Consider the following 19,402-nt stretch of genomic DNA (forward strand, 5'->3'; position numbering starts at 1 on the left):
TGAACTGGTTTTCAAGTTCCGAAGCCATCACCTCGGTCATCTTTTCTGCCAGGAACAGTGTAGCCCCATCCAGCAACCCTTCCAGTTGCCGAGTTGGCCCTTCTACTCGCTGGCAAACTTTCACTCGCCCCCTTCTTCACGGTGGCTTTCCTTTGGGTTTTGGACAACCTTTTTCCTTATGCAAGCAAATTACTGCGGATGCTGGAATCTGAAACCAAAAGGTTTCAGCAGGTCTGGCAGCATCTGGAAGGAGGGAAAAGAGCTAACGTTTCAAGTCCAGATGACCCTTTGTCAAAGCTCAACTTATCCCTTTCTCAGGGTGACATGCACCCTTTTCAGGATCACCCAATACCCCCACATGACATTTCAACTACCAACTTACAAGATCCAGAGATGCTTCATCTGAATTTCGCTGTGCCCTCTGTCTCACAGTACCATGATTTGAACCCCACGGCCAAATGCCTTAGTTAATTGACCATGCCCTGCACACCATACTGTGCATGACTATCACTGCCCAGAGAGGCCTTCCTCACCCAAGACCAGGACTAAGACATGCGTGCCATGCAGAGCCTTCTAACGTTGCCTTCAGCCTCAGAACAGTCTCTGACTCTTCCTTGAAAAGCCTTAAATATCTCACCCCAGGCCAGCCTTTCAGTACTCCACTGTGTTCCTTGACCACTCCCCAGCCCTGCCTCTGTCTACCCCCATTCTTCTCTTGTGTGTCATCCCCATCTCCCTAAGCCTGCCCCGTCTCAACCCTCCCTGCTGGTCCTGACTCCCATGCCCAACTTTGGTGCAACCTGTGCTCCAGGTACCTGATAATTCATAGCTAAGGTCTTAAAGGAAGGCAAAAGAACGCCCAAGTTCTGAATGAACTGAAGAACCTGATGAAGTTCGTCAGGTATGGGTCACTTAAATACAGTCATTAAATAAACCATTCTAATTATCTGCTGACGGGACACTTAATTCTGGAGAGTTGGCCTTTTAAGAGGCACAATGGCAGTGTGGTTAACACTGCTGCCTCACAGTGCCGCAGTCCCAGGTTCGATCCCGACTCTGGGTCACTAAATGTGTGGAGTTTGCACATTCTCCCCCTGTTTGCGTGGGTTTCACCCCCACAAACCAAAGATGTGCAGGCTAGGTGGATTGGCCACACTAAATTGCCTTTAATTGGAAAAAATGAATTGGGTACTCTAAATTTATTTTTTTTAAATGAGGAGACTCAAACTGTTCACAGTATTTGAAATGTGGGCACAATCTACCGGCCATGTTGCGCCTGACCGGGAGAGCGACGTGGCCAGTAGGTGCAAGGTGAAGCCTCCCGCAGGCTTCCCGGAAGCCACGATGCCTTGCGGCATCTACCTACGTCCTGCGAGACGCTGTGACCAGAATCTTGCCCACAATAGTCGGGATTAGACAGCACATGCTTAAGTATGTTTTTAAAGAAATTTAGAGTACCCAATTATTTTTTTTTCCAATGGTGGATTGGCCATGCTGAAATTGCCCTTAGTGTCCATAAGGGTTGGGAGGGGTTATTGGGTTGCGGGGATAAGGTGGAAGTGAGGGATTAATGTGGGTCGGTGCAGACTCGATGGGCCGAATGGCCTCCTTCTGCACTGTATGTTCTATGTAATATGTAATCTATGTAAGGGGTAATTTAGCGTGGCCAGTCCAACTAACCTGCACATCTTTGGGTTTTGGGGGTGAAATCCACACAGACACGGGGCGAATGTGCAAACTCCACACGGACAGTGACCCAGGGTCGGGATTCAAACCCGGGTCCTCAGTGCTGCAGTCCCAGTGCTAACCACTGCGCCACGCTTAAGTAGGTTTAAAACCTACTTCAGCATACTTACCCCCGATCTACTGGCCTCCTGAGATCTACCAGCCTCCCCAGGGTGTCCCCAGCCCGCCGACATACAGTACTGGTCCACACAAACGTGGATAGGTGGAATGGCACCCGGGTGGTCTCCTGGGCCGTTAGAGGCCCCAGGATAGTCAGGGATAGGGCAGGGTGGCCCCCTGGCTCTCCGCTGGATTGCGAGCACCTTGGCACTGCCACCCTGGCATTACGAAGGTGCCCAGATGGCACCGCAGAAGCACTCCCAGGGTGGCAGTGCCCAAGGGTCAGGGCCTGAGGGGGACCATGCCCAGAAAGGAGGGTGGAGGGAGGTATGAAGGGTGGGAGGTACAGGGAAGGTAAGTAGAGGCGTCTGGAGGTTGGAGGGGTGAAGGGTGGCTGTCCTGGAAGGGGGGGGGGGTCCTGGAAGGGTGTGGGGAAGGTCCTCAGGGTCCCCATAATGGGGTGTCCTCTCTTGGCAGGGGTTGTGGTGTAATGCCCATACATGTGAGGGGGTTTGGGGGACCCTCAAGCTCACTTAGAGATTGAGGCATCCTTTGAAAATGGCCAGTGAGTTCAGCTCCCCAGTGATGCAAATAATTTTAAGTGTGCACGAAACTGGTGAGAAACACCCCAGGACCCAAAAAGGTGACCCTTCGGGTGGTTAGATAGCGTTGGGAATACTTCAGGCAGAGCCGGTGGGAAACTCCCAGCAAAACACACCACAAATAACAGGGTGGGATTTACCGGCTGTTCACGCTGGCGGGAAATTCCTTTCCCATGCCGGTGCGCGGGTTTCCCGGCGATGAGGAGTGCTATCACCGGGAAATTCCGTTGACAACGGTGGGTCCAGTAGATCCCACTTGTGGGCCGCCTCTGCTGCCGAAAACACGCGGCGGGGTGGTCGGTGAATCCCGCCCTTAGAAGCTTTTCCATTATATCGCAGCCCATGGTCTCACCAGTAATGTATAACTGAAGCATTAATGAAGGACAGCATTCCATCAGCTTTCTTAATTATTTGCTGGACCTGAATATTTACTTTTTGTGATTCATATACGAGAACACTTAAATCCCTCAGCACCTCAGCATTCATTCTCCATTTAAGTAATACTCTGCAAATGTCACATTTTCCCTTACTACACTCCATCTGCCAGATTTTTGCCCACTCAACCTATTTATATCCATCTACAAACTCCTTATGTGCTCTTTCCAAACGTTCCTACCTATCTTGGCGTCAACTGCAAATGTAGCTACCACGTATCCCCCCCCCCCCCCCCCCCCCCCCCCCCACACACACACACACACACACACACACACATACACACACACAAACATACACACCAATCTTAAGTTATTGATATAAGATGTAAAGGTTTTTTAAGGTCATGCCCCAACACAGCCCCCAGCGGGACTTCATTCACCCCAGCCTGCCAATCAGAAAATAATCCATTTATACATGCTCTCTGTTTTCTGCCAGCTACCCAATCTTATATCCATGCCAATATGTTACACCCCACACCATGCGCTTTTGATGTTCTGCCGTAACCTTTGATGTGACACCTTATCAAATGCCTTTAACCCGACATCTAAATTGGGAGAGCAAAAGCCAAACTCATTCCACTGGCAGGAAATTTGAGATTTTTCATTGCTCCTAATTTAGACCCACCACAATTCCCACCGTTGATGGGAGCAGAAAATTCCTCCCATGATCTGATTAAAACATATAAAAGCCTGAGGGGCTTGACAAAGTGGTTGCTGGAAGGATTTTTCTCCTTAAGGGTGAGACTAGAACTGGAGGACAAGGTTTAAAAATGGATCTCCCATCTAAGTCATCGTTACAGAAAACAAAATTATCTGAGGTTCACGAGCCTGAGAAACTCTCTTCCCCAAAGAGTGGTAGAGGCAGGGTCATTTAATATTTTCAAGGCAGAGTTAGATAGATTCTTGACTAAAAAGGGAATCCATGCGTATCGGGGATTCGCAGGATATTGGCATTGAGGCCACAATCAGATCAGCCATGATCTTATTGAATGGCTAAGCAGGCTCAAGGGCCCGATTGACCTACTCCTTGTCTGTAATTTGCCTTGCCATTCTTTTAAAAGTGTTAACTAGATGTATGAGCAAGATGTTTGAGGTTAGTTCAGTTGAATTCAGGACTACCTTAAAAGCTAAATTGATATTTAAAGCAATATGCAAAGTGATTAAGCCACATATTGGTTGGTTTTAAGAAATGGGATTGGCACGTTCGTTGATATCTTGGAAATGGAGTTTATAGTGAAGCATTTTGATATATCATTGGGATCCAAAACCAGGTGCAACTATTAAAATCGGATTATCTTTCACCTATAGGATCTATCTTTATAACTCATGCATAATAGTAATTGGTATGAACTTGTGCTAAAACATGCTGACTGCATTAATTTAATATGTCTTTCATGAGAAAGTCAGTCTTAACATTTCCATTTTGGGAACATACTGTATGTTCTTCTGCATCAAATAAATTTCCTACCATATGTTCTTTGTCATGTCTGTTTCTACTATTGTAATTTTCTTTCGCTTTAAAATATGGACTAACTTCTATAAAAAAAGAAGCCTCTGCTTCGTGAAAGTGCGATCAGTGGAATTGCCTTGTTTTAAGACTATTTTCTAAGCAGCTTTAATAGTTTAATACTTTATTCTGATAGGATTTATGTAAAAATTTTATAACACTATAAAATACATAACAAATCATTGACAATAAATTAAACAAGAGCATTTTTGCATTATGCACTTGGAATAATTAATAATGACCAGCAGTATTCTGTGTGCATGGGCCGAATTTTACGCTCAACCAAAGGCAGAGGGAAGCATAAAATTGAATGGGCGGGATTCTTCCCTGGGAACCCGTCCGCCCAAGTCGAGATACAATTGTGTGATAGGCGGGCAAGGGCTCAGGCAGGAAACCCCTTTCAGCTATTAAGGCCCTTAAGTGGCCACTCATTCGCCACAATCTGTAGGGCCTTCAGAGTTGGAGCACCCTCCCCACAGGACCTTGGAGTTCTGGGACTCCCTTCCCCAGCCCCGCCTCTCCCGACCACCCACGACATCGGCAACCGCCCAGGTGTCCCCTATCTTCCCAACCCTGGGACTTCAGTTCCAGACAGAGTGCTGCAGTACTGCTTCTGGCCACAGCAGCACTGTACCCTGTCAGATTGGAGAGTTGTCAGTCGATCTACATGACACTTTGTGTGATTGATTCCCTTTAAATACTGACAGCCTCTTACTCAATCTTCCAACTTTGGGGAGGTTTCCTTAACTATTTGAAAGAAAACAGTGCTTTTTTTTTAAATGTGCCAAAGAGAAATATGCAATAGGGAGCCAACAAATGCGGAAAGGAAATCCGAAACCTCATACCCATGAATCCTCTTATGGGCTTACTGAAGTTGGGCATTCTACTTTGAACGTCCCTGCTTTGTCCAAAGATTTGTTATTAACTTATTTCTTCATTATCAAAGTCACAAAAGTAAAGTAACCACCTCACTCTTACCAACCTTTGACACGGGTGACCACACCATCTTCCTCGAATGGCTCTCCAGTGTTGTGCAGCTAGGTAGTACTACACAATTCGCTTCTAGATTTAAAAAGAATATAGTGTGATGGACAAAAAGCATAACTGTTCTATGTATATCCCCAAATAATTTGCTTTTAATTGTTAATCATGGTGATGGCAGAGTTGAATATCTGATCTGTTAAACATACTTACAGCAGAGGGACTTTTGGGGGACGTTTCTTTATGAAGAGAAAGGGAGTGGTACATCCTGAAAATCCTCAGGATACAGAGATTGTCCCACATTTCATGGAGGGCACCGTTATCTGTCTTTCCTACTCTCTTTGCAACCCGCTTGCTAGTCATCTTGAAATGCTGGCTGGCTGAAACTATGACGATTGATAGTCCCCAGCAATCAGAAAACATTCTAACATGGGGTAAGTAGACAGGGAGCGAGTTGATCCAAAATGGTGAGGGCAGTTTAGTTGATGGGATGGGGTCTGGAAGAAATTGTGGGGCTAGGTTGAGGGCTGTTAGAGTAGCATTTGTGAAAGAGGAGGGACTGGGAGACATCATAGGTGGGGATGGCCAACCGCAGCAGAAGATTTGCTTGAATGACCAGAGGGAAACACTGTTGCTCCTCCTGATCCACAATCAGTGCCCGCTGATCCACTTGCCCCCATCTTCCTTTACCTGCCCAATGTTGAGACCTCAGATACCTGACTCATCAGTGTTGAATCCAAACGACTGTCAAAATCTGATGGTCGGGGCCTCTCTTATTACAATCCCAGACCTGAAACTCCAATGCAGGTTTTTCAGATTCATCCAAGCCTGCCTCAGTTCAAACAGGAGTATGTTTGTTTCTGGAGGAGTAGCTTTACACATTTGACCACAGCCCACCAAGGTGGCATGGTTTAAAACACCCTAACAACTATTTCTCACATTATATTTGTTGCCTTGAATATGCACCATTAAATTAACTGTTCAGGATTATCTAGATATTTTAATCATGTGAGAATTTATAATAGCAAAAGCCAGAAAAATGTCCACAGGTATAATAAAATAACCACAGTTGCTATTAATGAAGAGTTCAAGCATAGTTATGCCATGAAGTTACTTTATTGGTATTTTTATGTCTCTTTTTGATTGATTTTATGCAGGGGCATCCATTAACAGTGACAGACTTGCAGGTGAGACAGTATGAAAATGATTTTTTATGCCAATTAACGGCTAATATTCAGATCCAATTACCCAAGGAAGGACAGTTTTAAATAATATGCAGAACAATGAAAAACTATGGAAAGCATTCGATCGTTCCAGAATAATATTTTGGGCTGTGTTCAGGAGTTGTAAGCAGGTTGTGTATTCACAAACAATTAGTTTTAGTGTTTTAGACTAATTGCAATCAGTAGTTAGTTATATTTAATGTGCTGATAAAAAGGTTGCGTTGTTAGTAACACTTTCCTTTGTGCAATATGTTTTGATTTTAATGCTTAATATGATATGGCTTGCCTGCACTTATTCAATGTTCTCAAGGCAGATTCAAAAAGGACTGTGGACATTATTTCTTGGAATCCTACTGTGGCTTCAAGCTGAACTATCTAAATGCAGTTTTGCTCTTAGTTTTCTGAGAACATTTCCAAACCAAGCATGTATGCTGTTCATCATTGATTGGTTGAACTATTGAATAATATGCAAAACTGGCAGGGTATAAGAGCCAAATGTCACAAAAATCTTTATTTCCCATATTGCAGATATTAAGAAAATCTAATTGAATAAACTAATCCTTATCCTTAAAATTTAAATACGTAACATTTTTCACGCACAGTTCTATATATTCAAATTAATAACATCTCCTGTCTTCAGAGTTAAGAGTGAAACGCTTGATCACTTGAGTTACTGCACCACCTTTTACTTTTGTTGCTATTTAGTAGGTGCTAGATTTTTAATCCTTCAAACTCATTAAACCAAGGGTACATTTGCTCATCTTTAACATTGATCTGAAGAGGCCCTGCTTCACAACAGTATCGCAGATACAGGCAAGTTTACCCTGATTCCAGGATCAGTGACCGATCTAACAGAATCACAGAATACTACAGTGCAGAAAAGGCCCTTTGGCCCATCGAGTCTGCACCGACATGTGAAGGGCCCTGACCTGCCCACCTGATCCCACTTGCCAGCACTTGGCCTTGAATGTTATGGCGTGCCAAGTACTCATCCAGGTACTTTTTAAAAGATGTGTGGCATCCCGCCACTACCACCCTCCAGGCAGTGCACTCCAGACCGTCACCATCCTCTGGGTAAAAATGTTTTTCCTCAAATCCCCATAAACCTCTTGCCCGACACTTTGAACTTGTGTCCCCTTGTAGTTGACCCTACCTCCTCATTCTGTTGGGTGAAGACAGATGTGAAATATTTATTCAACAACCTACCAATGTGCTCTGGCTCCACCCACAGATTCCCCCTTGGCCTTCATGGGCCCTACTCTTTTCCCTGGTTATCCTCTTTCATTGATATACTTAGAGAATATCTTAGGATTTTCCCTACTTTTACCAGCCAGAGCTTTCTCATATCCCCTCTTTACTCTTCTAGGTAATTTCTTAAGGTCCATCCTGCACTTTCTGTACTCCACTAATGCCTCTGCAGACTTGCTCCCTTTACACTTGTTAAAAGCCTCTCTTTTCCTTCTGTCTCTGGTCATCCATGGTTCATCCATTTTCCTGAATGTCTCTGGTCATCCATGGTCCTCTGGGTTTGTTACACTTTCCAATTACCCGAGAGGAAACATATTAGGCCTGTGCCCTCCCCATTTCATCTTTGAACACCCCCCACTGCTCTTCTGTAGATCTCCCCACAAGTAGCTTTTTCCAGTCTACCTTGGCCAGATCCTGCCTTATTTTGTTAAAAAATCTCAATTCCAAACCTTTTTTTGCAACTTGTCTATTTCTTTGTCTATAACAAATTCAAATTGAACCATGTTGTGATCACTATCACTAAAATGCTCCCCCACCAACACATCAACCACCTGTCCGGCTTCATTCCCCAGAATTAGGTCCAGCACTGCACCTTCCCTTGTTGGATCCTCTACATATTGAACTAAAAAGTTCTCCTGCATACGTTTTAAGAACTCTACTCCAGCTAAGCCCTTAACATGATGACTATCCCAATTAATTTTGGGAAAGTTGAAATCACCCTAATATCAATACTGTCTTATTTTTATTACACCTCTCTGCGGATTACGCACATATTTGCTCCTCAATTTCCCACTGACTATCTGAGGTTTCTAATAAACACCAAGCAACGTAGCTGTCCGTGTTTTATTCCTAAACTCTATCCACAAAGCTTAATTTGATGCCACCTCCATGATACCATCTCTCCTTACTGCAGTAACTGCCTCCTCAACTAATAATGCAATGCCTCCTCCTCTTTTACCCCCTCCTCTGTCGTGCCTGAAGATTCTATATCCTGGGATGTTGAGCTGCCAATCCTGCCCCTCACTCAACTGTATCTCTGTGATAGCTATTATATCATAATTACACGTGTCAGTCCATCACTCTGAACTCATCGTTTTACCTTTATTACTCCTGGCATTCAAGTAGAGGCCATCCAGCCTTGTCTTACTCTCTTGAAACTTACTACCGCTGTATTCCCTCTGACCTGATTGCTTTTCTGTTATATTGTGTCCCTATTCTGCTCTCAGTCTGCGTCCTCTCCCCCTGCCAAACTAGTTTAAACTCTTCCCAACGGCACTAGCAAACCACCAGCAAGGATGTTAGTCCCGCTCTTGATTTCGATGTAGACCGTCCCGCTTGTACAGATCCCACCTTCCCCAAAACGGCCCCAATGATCCAGGAATCTAAAACCCTTCCTCCTGCACCAACTCTTAAGCCACGCATTCATCTGTGCTATTCTCCTACTCCTGTACTCACGAGCATGTGGCACTGGGAGTAATCCAGAGATTACAACCTGAGAGGTCCTGCTCTTTCTATTGCCTAACTCCCTGACTTCTTGATACAAAACCTCATCCCTCTTTCTGCCTATGTCATTGGTACCAACATGTACCATCACCTCTCCCTTATCACCCTACCCCTGCAGGATGCCCACAGCCGTTCAGTGATATTGAGTCACTGTCTGTGCAGAGTCTGCATTTTCTCCCTGTGTCTGCGTGGGTTTCCTCCGGGTGCTCCGGTTTCCTCCCACAGTCCAAAATGTGCAGGTTAGGTGGAGTAGCCACGCTAAATTGCCCCATGTTGTCCAAAAGGTTAGGCGGGGTGACTGGGATAGGGTGGAGGCATGGGATTAAGTTGGGTGCTCTTTCCAAGGGCCAGTTCAGATTCGATGGGCCGAATGGCCTCCTTCTACATTGCCGATTCTGTGATCTACTTCACACTGTCAGATATGTTGTATAAATGCACCCCAAGTCTCAAATTTATTTGCAATTTTAACAGTTTCTTTGATGCTATGATACTTTTACTTAATAGGCGCAGCTAGCACAGAAAACTACTCTCGCTAATGATGCTAGACTCCAAGAACAAGAGCTTAGAGAGCAGGTAAAACCGATTTTACATTTTATATGATATAATCTTTGGTTTGTTTCCTCAGCCAAACTTCTATTCTATTTTTTTTTCAATAATATTTTATTAAGGTATTTGAAAATGTTTATAACAGTGACGTAAACAATGACATCAACATGGTAAAATATACATCCCCCCCCCCCAGCCCAATCTTCAAGCACCTCAACCATAAAACAACAATCCGCACCCCCCACCCCGCCCTTTGGAATACCTAATTTTCCCCGAGAAAGTCGACGAACGGCTGCCACCTCCAGGGGAACCCTAACATTGACCCCCTTAAGGCGAACTTTATTTTCTCAAGACTGAGAAACCCAGCCATGTCACTAACCCATGTCTCTACACTCAGGGGGGCTTCGAGTCCCTCCACATTAACAAGATCCGTCTCCGGGCTACCAGGGAGGCAAAGGCCAAGACGTCGGCCTCTTTCGCCCCCTGAACTCCCGGATCTTCCAACACTCCAAAGATCGCTACCTCCAGTCTCGGCACCACCCATGTTTTTAGTACCATAGACATTGCCTTAGCAAAATCCTGGCAAAACCCTCTAATCTTCGGGCATGCCCAAAACATGTGGACATGATTTGCTGGGGAGGACCGTCATTTTCATGGTCTGTACCGTCCCCTCCAGTGATGGCGGGAGCATGTTCCATCTCTTAAAGTCCCCTTCCATTTGTTCTACCAACCGCATAGGTTTAACTTGTATGGTACCTCCCATTTCCGGGCCACCTGGATTCCCAGATATCGAAAGCTCTTCCCTACCATTCTAAGCGGCAGCTCTCCCAGTCGCTTCTCCTGTCCTCTTGCCTGGATCGCGAACATCTCACTTTTCCCCATGTTCAATTTATACCCTGAAAAATTGCCAAATTCCCCCAAGATTCGCATTACTTCTCCCATCCCCTTCAGCGGGTCCGAAATGTACAAGAGCAGGTCATCTGTGTAGAGCGAGACCCGGTGCACCCCCCCGAACCAGCCCTTTCCAGTTCCTAGAGGCTCTTAACGCCATGCCAATGGCTCTATGGCCAGAGCAAACAGTAAAGGGGAGAGGGGGCACCCTTGCCTCGTCCCTCAGTGTAGTTCAAAATACCCCGACCTCAGCCAGTTCGTACGCACACTCGCTACTGGTGCCTGATAGAGCAACCGCACCCAGTCAATAAAGCCCTCACCAAACCCAAACCTTCCCAGCACCTCCCAGAGGTAATTCCACTCCACCCGATCAAAAGCTTTCTCCGCATCCATTGCTACCACCAACTCCGCCTCCTCTCCTTCTGAGGGCATCATAATAACATTTAAAAGCCTTCGAACATTGGCCTTGAGCTGCCTGCCATTAACAAATCCCGTCTGGTCTTCCCCTATCACCCCGGGGCACTGCCCTCTATCCTTGAGGCCAGTATCTTAGCCAGCAGTTTGGCATCCACATTCAGTAGAGAAATCGGCCTGTATGAACCACATTGCTCCGGATCGTTCTCCCATTTCAGGATCAATGAAATCGAGGCCTGCAACATTGTTTGGGGGAGGACTCCCTTCTCTCTTGCTTCATTAAATGTCCTCACCAGCAGTGGGCTCAGTATCTCTAAAAACTTCTTCTAGAATTCCACCGGGTAGCCGTCAAGCCCTTCACCCGACTGCATGCCCTCCAGCCCCTTGATTATTTCCTCAATCTCAATTGGGGCACCCAGCCCCTCCAACAGCTCCTCCTCCACCCTCGGGAACCTCAACTGATCCAGAAATTGCCTCATCCCCTCCACCCCAGCCGGGGTTCCGACTCCTATGATTTACTGTAGAAGTCCTTAAACACCTCGCTCACCCCCGCTGGGTCCAGGACAGTATTCCCGTCTCTACTCTTTACTTTACCTATCTCCCTGGCTGCTTCTCCTTTCCTGAGCTGGTGCGCCAACTTTCTGCTTGCCTTTTCCCCATACTCATAGATCACCTCCCCTTGCCTTCCTCAACTGTTCCACTGCTTTCCCTGTGGTCAACAGACCAAACTCCACCTGTAACCTCTGCTGCTCCCTCAGTAGCTCCGCGTCCGGGTCCTCCGAGTACCTCCTGTCCACCTGGAATATCTCCTCCACTAATCTATCCCTCTCAGCCCGTTCCACCTTTCCTCTGGGACCCGTATCGGGATTACTTCCCCTCTGACTACTGCATTCAGATCTTCCCAGACCGTCGCTGCAGAGACCTCCCCCGTATCATTTGTTTCCAGGTAGTTCTAGATGGACTTGTTAACCCGCCCACAGATCGCTTTGTCCGCTAGCAACCCCACATCCACTCTCCACAGCGGGCGTTGCCCTCTCTCCACACTAACCCGTAGATCCACCCAGTGCGGGGCATGATCCGACACTGTAATTGCCGAATACTCAGTATCCACCATCTTCGGTGTTAGTGCCCTGCTCAGAACAAAAAGGTCGATGCGAGAGTTTACCTTGTGGACATGTGAAAAAAAGGAAAACTCCTTCGTCCTCGGCCGTGCAAACCTCCAGGGGTCAACTCCCCCCATCTGTTCCATAAAACCCTTCAATTCCATTGCCGCAGCCGGCGTCCTCCCTGTCCTGGATTTTGACCGGTCCAATTCCGGATCAATGACTGTGTTGAAGTCCCCTCCCATGATCAGGTTATGTGACTCTAAGTCTGGGACCTTACCTAACACCGCCTCATAATTTCCAGGTCGTCCCAATTTGGAGCATATATGTTCATAAGTACCACCCGCACCCCCTCCAGCTTCCCACTCACCATTATATACCTACCCCCTTTGTCTGACACGATTCTCCCTGCCTCGAATGCCACTCGTTTACTGATCAAGATTGCTACCCCTCTGGTCTTTGAGTCCAGTCCTGAGTGGAACACTTGGCTAACCCACCCCTTCCTCAATCTCGTCTGGTTTGTAACCTATAGGTGTGTCTCTTGTAGCATTGCCACGTCCGCCTTCAGTTCCCTCAAATGCGCAAACACGCGAGCCCTCTTGACCGCCCATTCAGTCCTCTCACGTTCCATGTGATCAGCCTGGACGGGGGACTCCCAACACCCGCCCCCCTCCCAGCCGACTAGCCATCACCCTTTTTAGGCCAGCTTCGAACTCGCTTCCTCGAGTCCCCACCCGGGCTGTCGCCGTTCACGACCTCCCATTTGTCCCCTAGTAACAGTTCCTCCCCTGTCAGAAAAGCAGCTGCCCCCCTAGCAACAGCACTAGATACCCAGTCCCCCAAGTCAAGCTCCAGCTTAACACCTACTCACCCCCCACCGCACTTCCGAGTGTCAGCTGACCCATGCTGATTCGATAGCTCCCTCCCCTGGCACCGAGCAGTCTGTCTCCCTATTGTACTCTCCTCTCTTCCCCCCACCCCCCCCATGAATAAACATTTTGAAAGCATCACATTACCCAGTAAACCAACAACAGAAAAAAACAGTGAAGAAACAGCCACTTTAGAAAAAGTCACCCAAAAAGCCCATCCCCCCTCTAACAAGGTCCCTGCAAGACAGATCAACCTTTAACCATCCACACAGCCCATTATTTCACATAGAGCTACTTAAATTTATACAATCCAGCACCACAAATCGCTGCCACAGTACTTCTCCAAGGCTTAAGTGTCTTTTAATTTGCTTCCAGCTTCATTTTTTAATAAAGGTCCATACTTCGCCTGCCGTTTCAAAGTAAAAGTTCCTCATGTGTGACCCACAGACGGGCTGGGTATAGCATCCCGAACTTCACCCCCTTCTTAAAGAGGGTCGTTTTTGCCCGATTGAACCCAGCTCGCCTCTTGGCCAAATCCGTTCCCAGGTCCTGATAGACGTGCAACTCACAGTTCTCCCACTTGCTGCTCCGTTCTTTCTTGGCCCACCGCAAAACGTGTTCCTTGTCCAGGAAACGGTGAAAACGTACCACCATGGCCCTCGGCGGCTTGTTCGCTCTGGGCTTCCTCGCGAGGGCTCTGTGCGCTCTGTCCAATTCCAGAGGCCGAGGGAATGCCCCAGCCCCCATCAACTGCTCCCAACATGTCGGTTACATAGACCCTCGCATCCGATCCCTCACTGCCTTCAGGGAGCCCAACAATTCTGAGATTCTGTCTCCTGGACCTATTCTCCAGGTCCTCCAGCTTTTCTTGCATTCTTTTCCGGCAGTCGTTCATCATTCCCACCTTGCTTTCCAGCACAGTTATATACTCCTCGTGCTTGGACTACTTTTGTTCGACCTCCTGGATCGCGCTCCCGTGGGTTTCCTGATTCTGAACCACTTGATCACTCGAAGCCTTAATCGGGTGCAATGTGTCCTTCTTCAGCTTGGCGAAGCAATCCTCAAAAATCTTCACCAGCTGCTCCGTCGACCACTGTGCCATCTCCCCGCGGCCCTTGCCCTCCGTCATGCTGTCCCATGTTACCAGCTCTGCTTGCTTCTCCCTGATAGGACTTTGTCTTCTCACACGGCCACATCTGGTCCAATTCTCCATACACCGGAGGGGGATTTCTCCTTACTGTCTCACTCTTCACTGATTTATCCCATACAATCCAGAAAAAAACAGGGGAAAAAGGTCCAAAAGTCCGTTACAGGCGGGAGCTATCGAATGTGTGACCTACTCCTCCGTGGCCGCCACCGGAAGTCGCCAAACTCCTATTCAATGAATTGTTCTTTTGTTTTTTTTCCCAGATTCATTCACTTGAGGATCAGCTTAGGGTCCATGAGAAAAATTCCTACATGTCACCATTTGGGACTCCATACAAAGGTATGAAATTGGGAATCTTATGTGGTTTTAATATAGACAGAGGGAGATCATAGATTATAGAATTTACAGTGTAGAAGGAGGCCATTCGGCCCATCGAGTCTGCACCGGCTCTTGGAAAGAGCACCCCATCCAAGCCCACACCTCCACCCTATCCCAGTAACCCCACCCCACCTTTTTGGACACTAAGGGCAATTTAGCATGGCCAATCCACCTGACCTGCACATCTTTGGACTGTGGGAGGAAACCGGAGCATCCGGAGGAAACCCACACAGACACGGCGAGAACGTACAGACTCCGCACAGACAGAGACCCAAGCCGGGAATCGAACTTGGGATCTTGGAGCTGTGAAACATCTGTGCTAACCTCTGTGCTACCATGCTGCCCACCACTGTGCTACCGTGCCGCCCACCACTGTGCTACCGTGCCGCCCACCACTGTGCTACCGCGCTGCCTACCACTGTGCTACCATGCTGCCCATCACTGTGCTACCGTGCTGCCCATCACTGTGCTACCGTGCCGCCCACCACTGTGCTACCGTGCCGCCCACCACTGTGCTACCGTGCCGCCCACCACTGTGCTACCGTGCCGCCCACCACTGTGCTATCGTGCCGCCCACCACTGTGCTACCGTGCCGCCCACCACTGTGCTACCGTGCCGCCCACCACTGTGCTACCGTGCCGCCCACCACTGTGCTACCGTGCCGCCCACCACTGTGCTACCGTGCCGCCCACCACTGTGCTACCGTGCCGCCCACCACTGTGCTAACGTGCCGCCCACCACTGTGCTACCGTGCCGCCCACCACTGTGCTACCGTGCCGCCCACCACTGTGCTACCGTGCCGCCCACCACTGTGCTACCGTGCCGCCCACCACTGTGCTACCGTGCCGCCCACCACTGTGCTACCGTGCCGCCCACCACTGTGCTACCGTGCCGCCCACCACTGCTACCGTGCCGCCCACCACTGTGCTACCGTGCCGCCCACCACTGTGCTACCGTGCCGCCCACCACTGTGCTACCGTGCCGCCCACCACTGTGCTACCCCGCCGCCCACCACTGTGCTACCGTGCCGCCCACCACTGTGCTACCGTGCCGCCCACCACTGTGCTACCGCGCCGCCCACCACTGTGCTACCGTGCCGCCCACCACTGTGCTACCGTGCCGCCCACCACTGTGCTAACGCGCCGCCCACCACTGTGCTAACGCGCCGCCCACCACTGTGCTACCGTGCCGCCCACCACTGTGCTACCGTGCCGCCCACCACTGTGCTACCGTGCCGCCCACCACTGTGCTACCGTGCCGCCCACCACTGTGCTACCGTGCCGCCCACCACTGTGCTACCGTGCCGCCCACCACTGTGCTACCGTGCCGCCCACCACTGCTACCGTGCCGCCCACCACTGTGCTACCGTGCCGCCCACCACTGTGCTACCGTGCTGCCCACCACTGTGCCGGCCACCACTGTGCTACCGTGCCGCCCACCACTGTGCTACCGTGCCGCCCACCACTGTGCTACCGCGCCGCCCACCACTGTGCTACCGTGCCGCCCACCACTGTGCTACCGCGCCGCCCACCACTGTGCTAACGCGCCGCCCACCACTGTGCTACCGTGCCGCCCCCACTGTGCTACCGTGCCGCCCACCACTGTGCTACCGTGCCGCCCACCACTGTGCTAACGTGCCGCCCACCACTGTGCTAACGTGCCGCCCACCACTGTGATACCGTGCCGCCCACCACTGTGCTACCGTGCCGCCCACCACTGTGCTACCGTGCCGCCCACCACTGTGCTACCGTGCCGCCCACCACTGTGCTACCGTGCCGCCCACCACTGTGCTACCGTGCCGCCCACCACTGTGCTAACGTGCCGCCCACCACTGTGCTACCGTGCCGCCCACCACTGTGCTACCGTGCCGCCCACCACTGTGCTAACGTGCCGCCCACCACTGTGCTACCGTGCCGCCCACCACTGTGCTATCGCGCCGCCCACCACTGTGCTACCGTGCCGCCCACCACTGTGCTACCGTGCCGCCCACCACTGTGCTAACGTGCCGCCCACCACTGTGCTAACGTGCCGCCCACCACTGTGCTATCGCGCCGCCCACCACTGTGCTACCGTGCCGCCCACCACTGTGCTACCGTGCCGCCCACCACTGTGCTACCGCGCCGCCCACCACTGTGCTACCGCGCCGCCCACCACTGTGCTACCGCGCCGCCCACCACTGTGCTAACGTGCCGCCCACCACTGTGCTAACGTGCCGCCCACCACTGTGCTACCGTGCCGCCCACCACTGTGCTACCGTGCCGCCCACCACTGTGCTAACGTGCCGCCCACCACTGTGCTACCGCGCCGCCCACCACTGTGCTAACGCGCCGCCCACCACTGTGCTACCGTGCCGCCCACCACTGTGATACCGTGCCGCCCACCACTGTGCTACCGTGCCGCCCACCACTGTGCTACCGTGTCGCCCACCACTGTGCTACCGTGCCGCCCACCACTGTGCTACCGTGCCGCCCACCACTGTGCTACCGTGCCGCCCACCACTGTGCTAACGTGCCGCCCACCACTGTGCTACCGTGCCGCCCACCACTGTGCTACCGTGCCGCCCACCACTGTGCTAACGTGCCGCCCACCACTGTGCTATCGCGCCGCCCACCACTGTGCTACCGTGCCGCCCACCACTGTGCTACCGCGCCGCCCACCACTGTGCTACCGCGCCGCCCACCACTGTGCTACCGTGCCGCCCACCACTGTGCTACCGTGCCGCCCACCACTGTGCTACCGTGCCGCCCACCACTGTGCTATCGTGCCGCCCACCACTGTGCTACCGTGCCGCCCACCACTGTGCTACCGTGCCGCCCACCACTGTGCTACCGTGCCGCCCACCACTGTGCTACCGTGCCGCCCACCACTGTGCTACCGTGCCGCCCACCACTGTGCTACCGTGCCGCCCACCACTGTGCTAACGTGCCGCCCACCACTGTGCTACCGTGCCGCCCACCACTGTGCTACCGTGCCGCCCACCACTGTGCTACCGTGCCGCCCACCACTGTGCTACCGTGCCGCCCACCACTGTGCTACCGTGCCGCCCACCACTGTGCTACCGTGCCGCCCACCACTGTGCTACCGTGCCGCCCACCACTGCTACCGTGCCGCCCACCACTGTGCTACCGTGCCGCCCACCACTGTGCTACCGTGCCGCCCACCACTGTGCTACCGTGCCGCCCACCACTGTGCTACCCCGCCGCCCACCACTGTGCTACCGTGCCGCCCACCACTGTGCTACCGTGCCGCCCACCACTGTGCTACCGCGCCGCCCACCACTGTGCTACCGTGCCGCCCACCACTGTGCTACCGTGCCGCCCACCACTGTGCTAACGCGCCGCCCACCACTGTGCTAACGCGCCGCCCACCACTGTGCTACCGTGCCGCCCACCACTGTGCTACCGTGCCGCCCACCACTGTGCTACCGTGCCGCCCACCACTGTGCTACCGTGCCGCCCACCACTGTGCTACCGTGCCGCCCACCACTGTGCTACCGTGCCGCCCACCACTGTGCTACCGTGCCGCCCACCACTGCTACCGTGCCGCCCACCACTGTGCTACCGTGCCGCCCACCACTGTGCTACCGTGCTGCCCACCACTGTGCCGGCCACCACTGTGCTACCGTGCCGCCCACCACTGTGCTACCGTGCCGCCCACCACTGTGCTACCGCGCCGCCCACCACTGTGCTACCGTGCCGCCCACCACTGTGCTACCGCGCCGCCCACCACTGTGCTAACGCGCCGCCCACCACTGTGCTACCGTGCCGCCCCCACTGTGCTACCGTGCCGCCCACCACTGTGCTACCGTGCCGCCCACCACTGTGCTAACGTGCCGCCCACCACTGTGCTAACGTGCCGCCCACCACTGTGATACCGTGCCGCCCACCACTGTGCTACCGTGCCGCCCACCACTGTGCTACCGTGCCGCCCACCACTGTGCTACCGTGCCGCCCACCACTGTGCTACCGTGCCGCCCACCACTGTGCTACCGTGCCGCCCACCACTGTGCTAACGTGCCGCCCACCACTGTGCTACCGTGCCGCCCACCACTGTGCTACCGTGCCGCCCACCACTGTGCTAACGTGCCGCCCACCACTGTGCTACCGTGCCGCCCACCACTGTGCTATCGCGCCGCCCACCACTGTGCTACCGTGCCGCCCACCACTGTGCTACCGTGCCGCCCACCACTGTGCTAACGTGCCGCCCACCACTGTGCTAACGTGCCGCCCACCACTGTGCTATCGCGCCGCCCACCACTGTGCTACCGTGCCGCCCACCACTGTGCTACCGTGCCGCCCACCACTGTGCTACCGCGCCGCCCACCACTGTGCTACCGCGCCGCCCACCACTGTGCTACCGCGCCGCCCACCACTGTGCTAACGTGCCGCCCACCACTGTGCTAACGTGCCGCCCACCACTGTGCTACCGTGCCGCCCACCACTGTGCTACCGTGCCGCCCACCACTGTGCTAACGTGCCGCCCACCACTGTGCTACCGCGCCGCCCACCACTGTGCTAACGCGCCGCCCACCACTGTGCTACCGTGCCGCCCACCACTGTGATACCGTGCCGCCCACCACTGTGCTACCGTGCCGCCCACCACTGTGCTACCGTGTCGCCCACCACTGTGCTACCGTGCCGCCCACCACTGTGCTACCGTGCCGCCCACCACTGTGCTACCGTGCCGCCCACCACTGTGCTAACGTGCCGCC

General features: G+C 52.1%; 1 protein-coding gene across 3 annotated transcripts in view; it reads left to right on the forward strand.

The window, feature by feature from the left end:
• Window positions 1-19,402, forward strand: part of golga4 (golgin A4) — a 297,304-nt gene that overhangs the window by 244,929 nt on the left and 32,973 nt on the right. For 2 of the 3 annotated variants that reach the window (XM_072467359.1, XM_072467360.1), the window contains exons 19-21: window positions 6,527-6,556; window positions 9,848-9,916; window positions 14,577-14,652. In XM_072467359.1, coding sequence (XP_072323460.1) covers window positions 6,527-6,556; window positions 9,848-9,916; window positions 14,577-14,652 — 175 coding nt within the window. The remainder of the gene's footprint in view (window positions 1-6,526; window positions 6,557-9,847; window positions 9,917-14,576; window positions 14,653-19,402) is intronic. The other variant, XM_072467361.1, reaches the window with a different exon arrangement.

The sequence above is a fragment of the Scyliorhinus torazame genome, chromosome 11 (assembly GCF_047496885.1).
Source record: "Scyliorhinus torazame isolate Kashiwa2021f chromosome 11, sScyTor2.1, whole genome shotgun sequence".
In the NCBI taxonomy this organism is placed as follows: domain Eukaryota; kingdom Metazoa; phylum Chordata; class Chondrichthyes; order Carcharhiniformes; family Scyliorhinidae; genus Scyliorhinus; species Scyliorhinus torazame.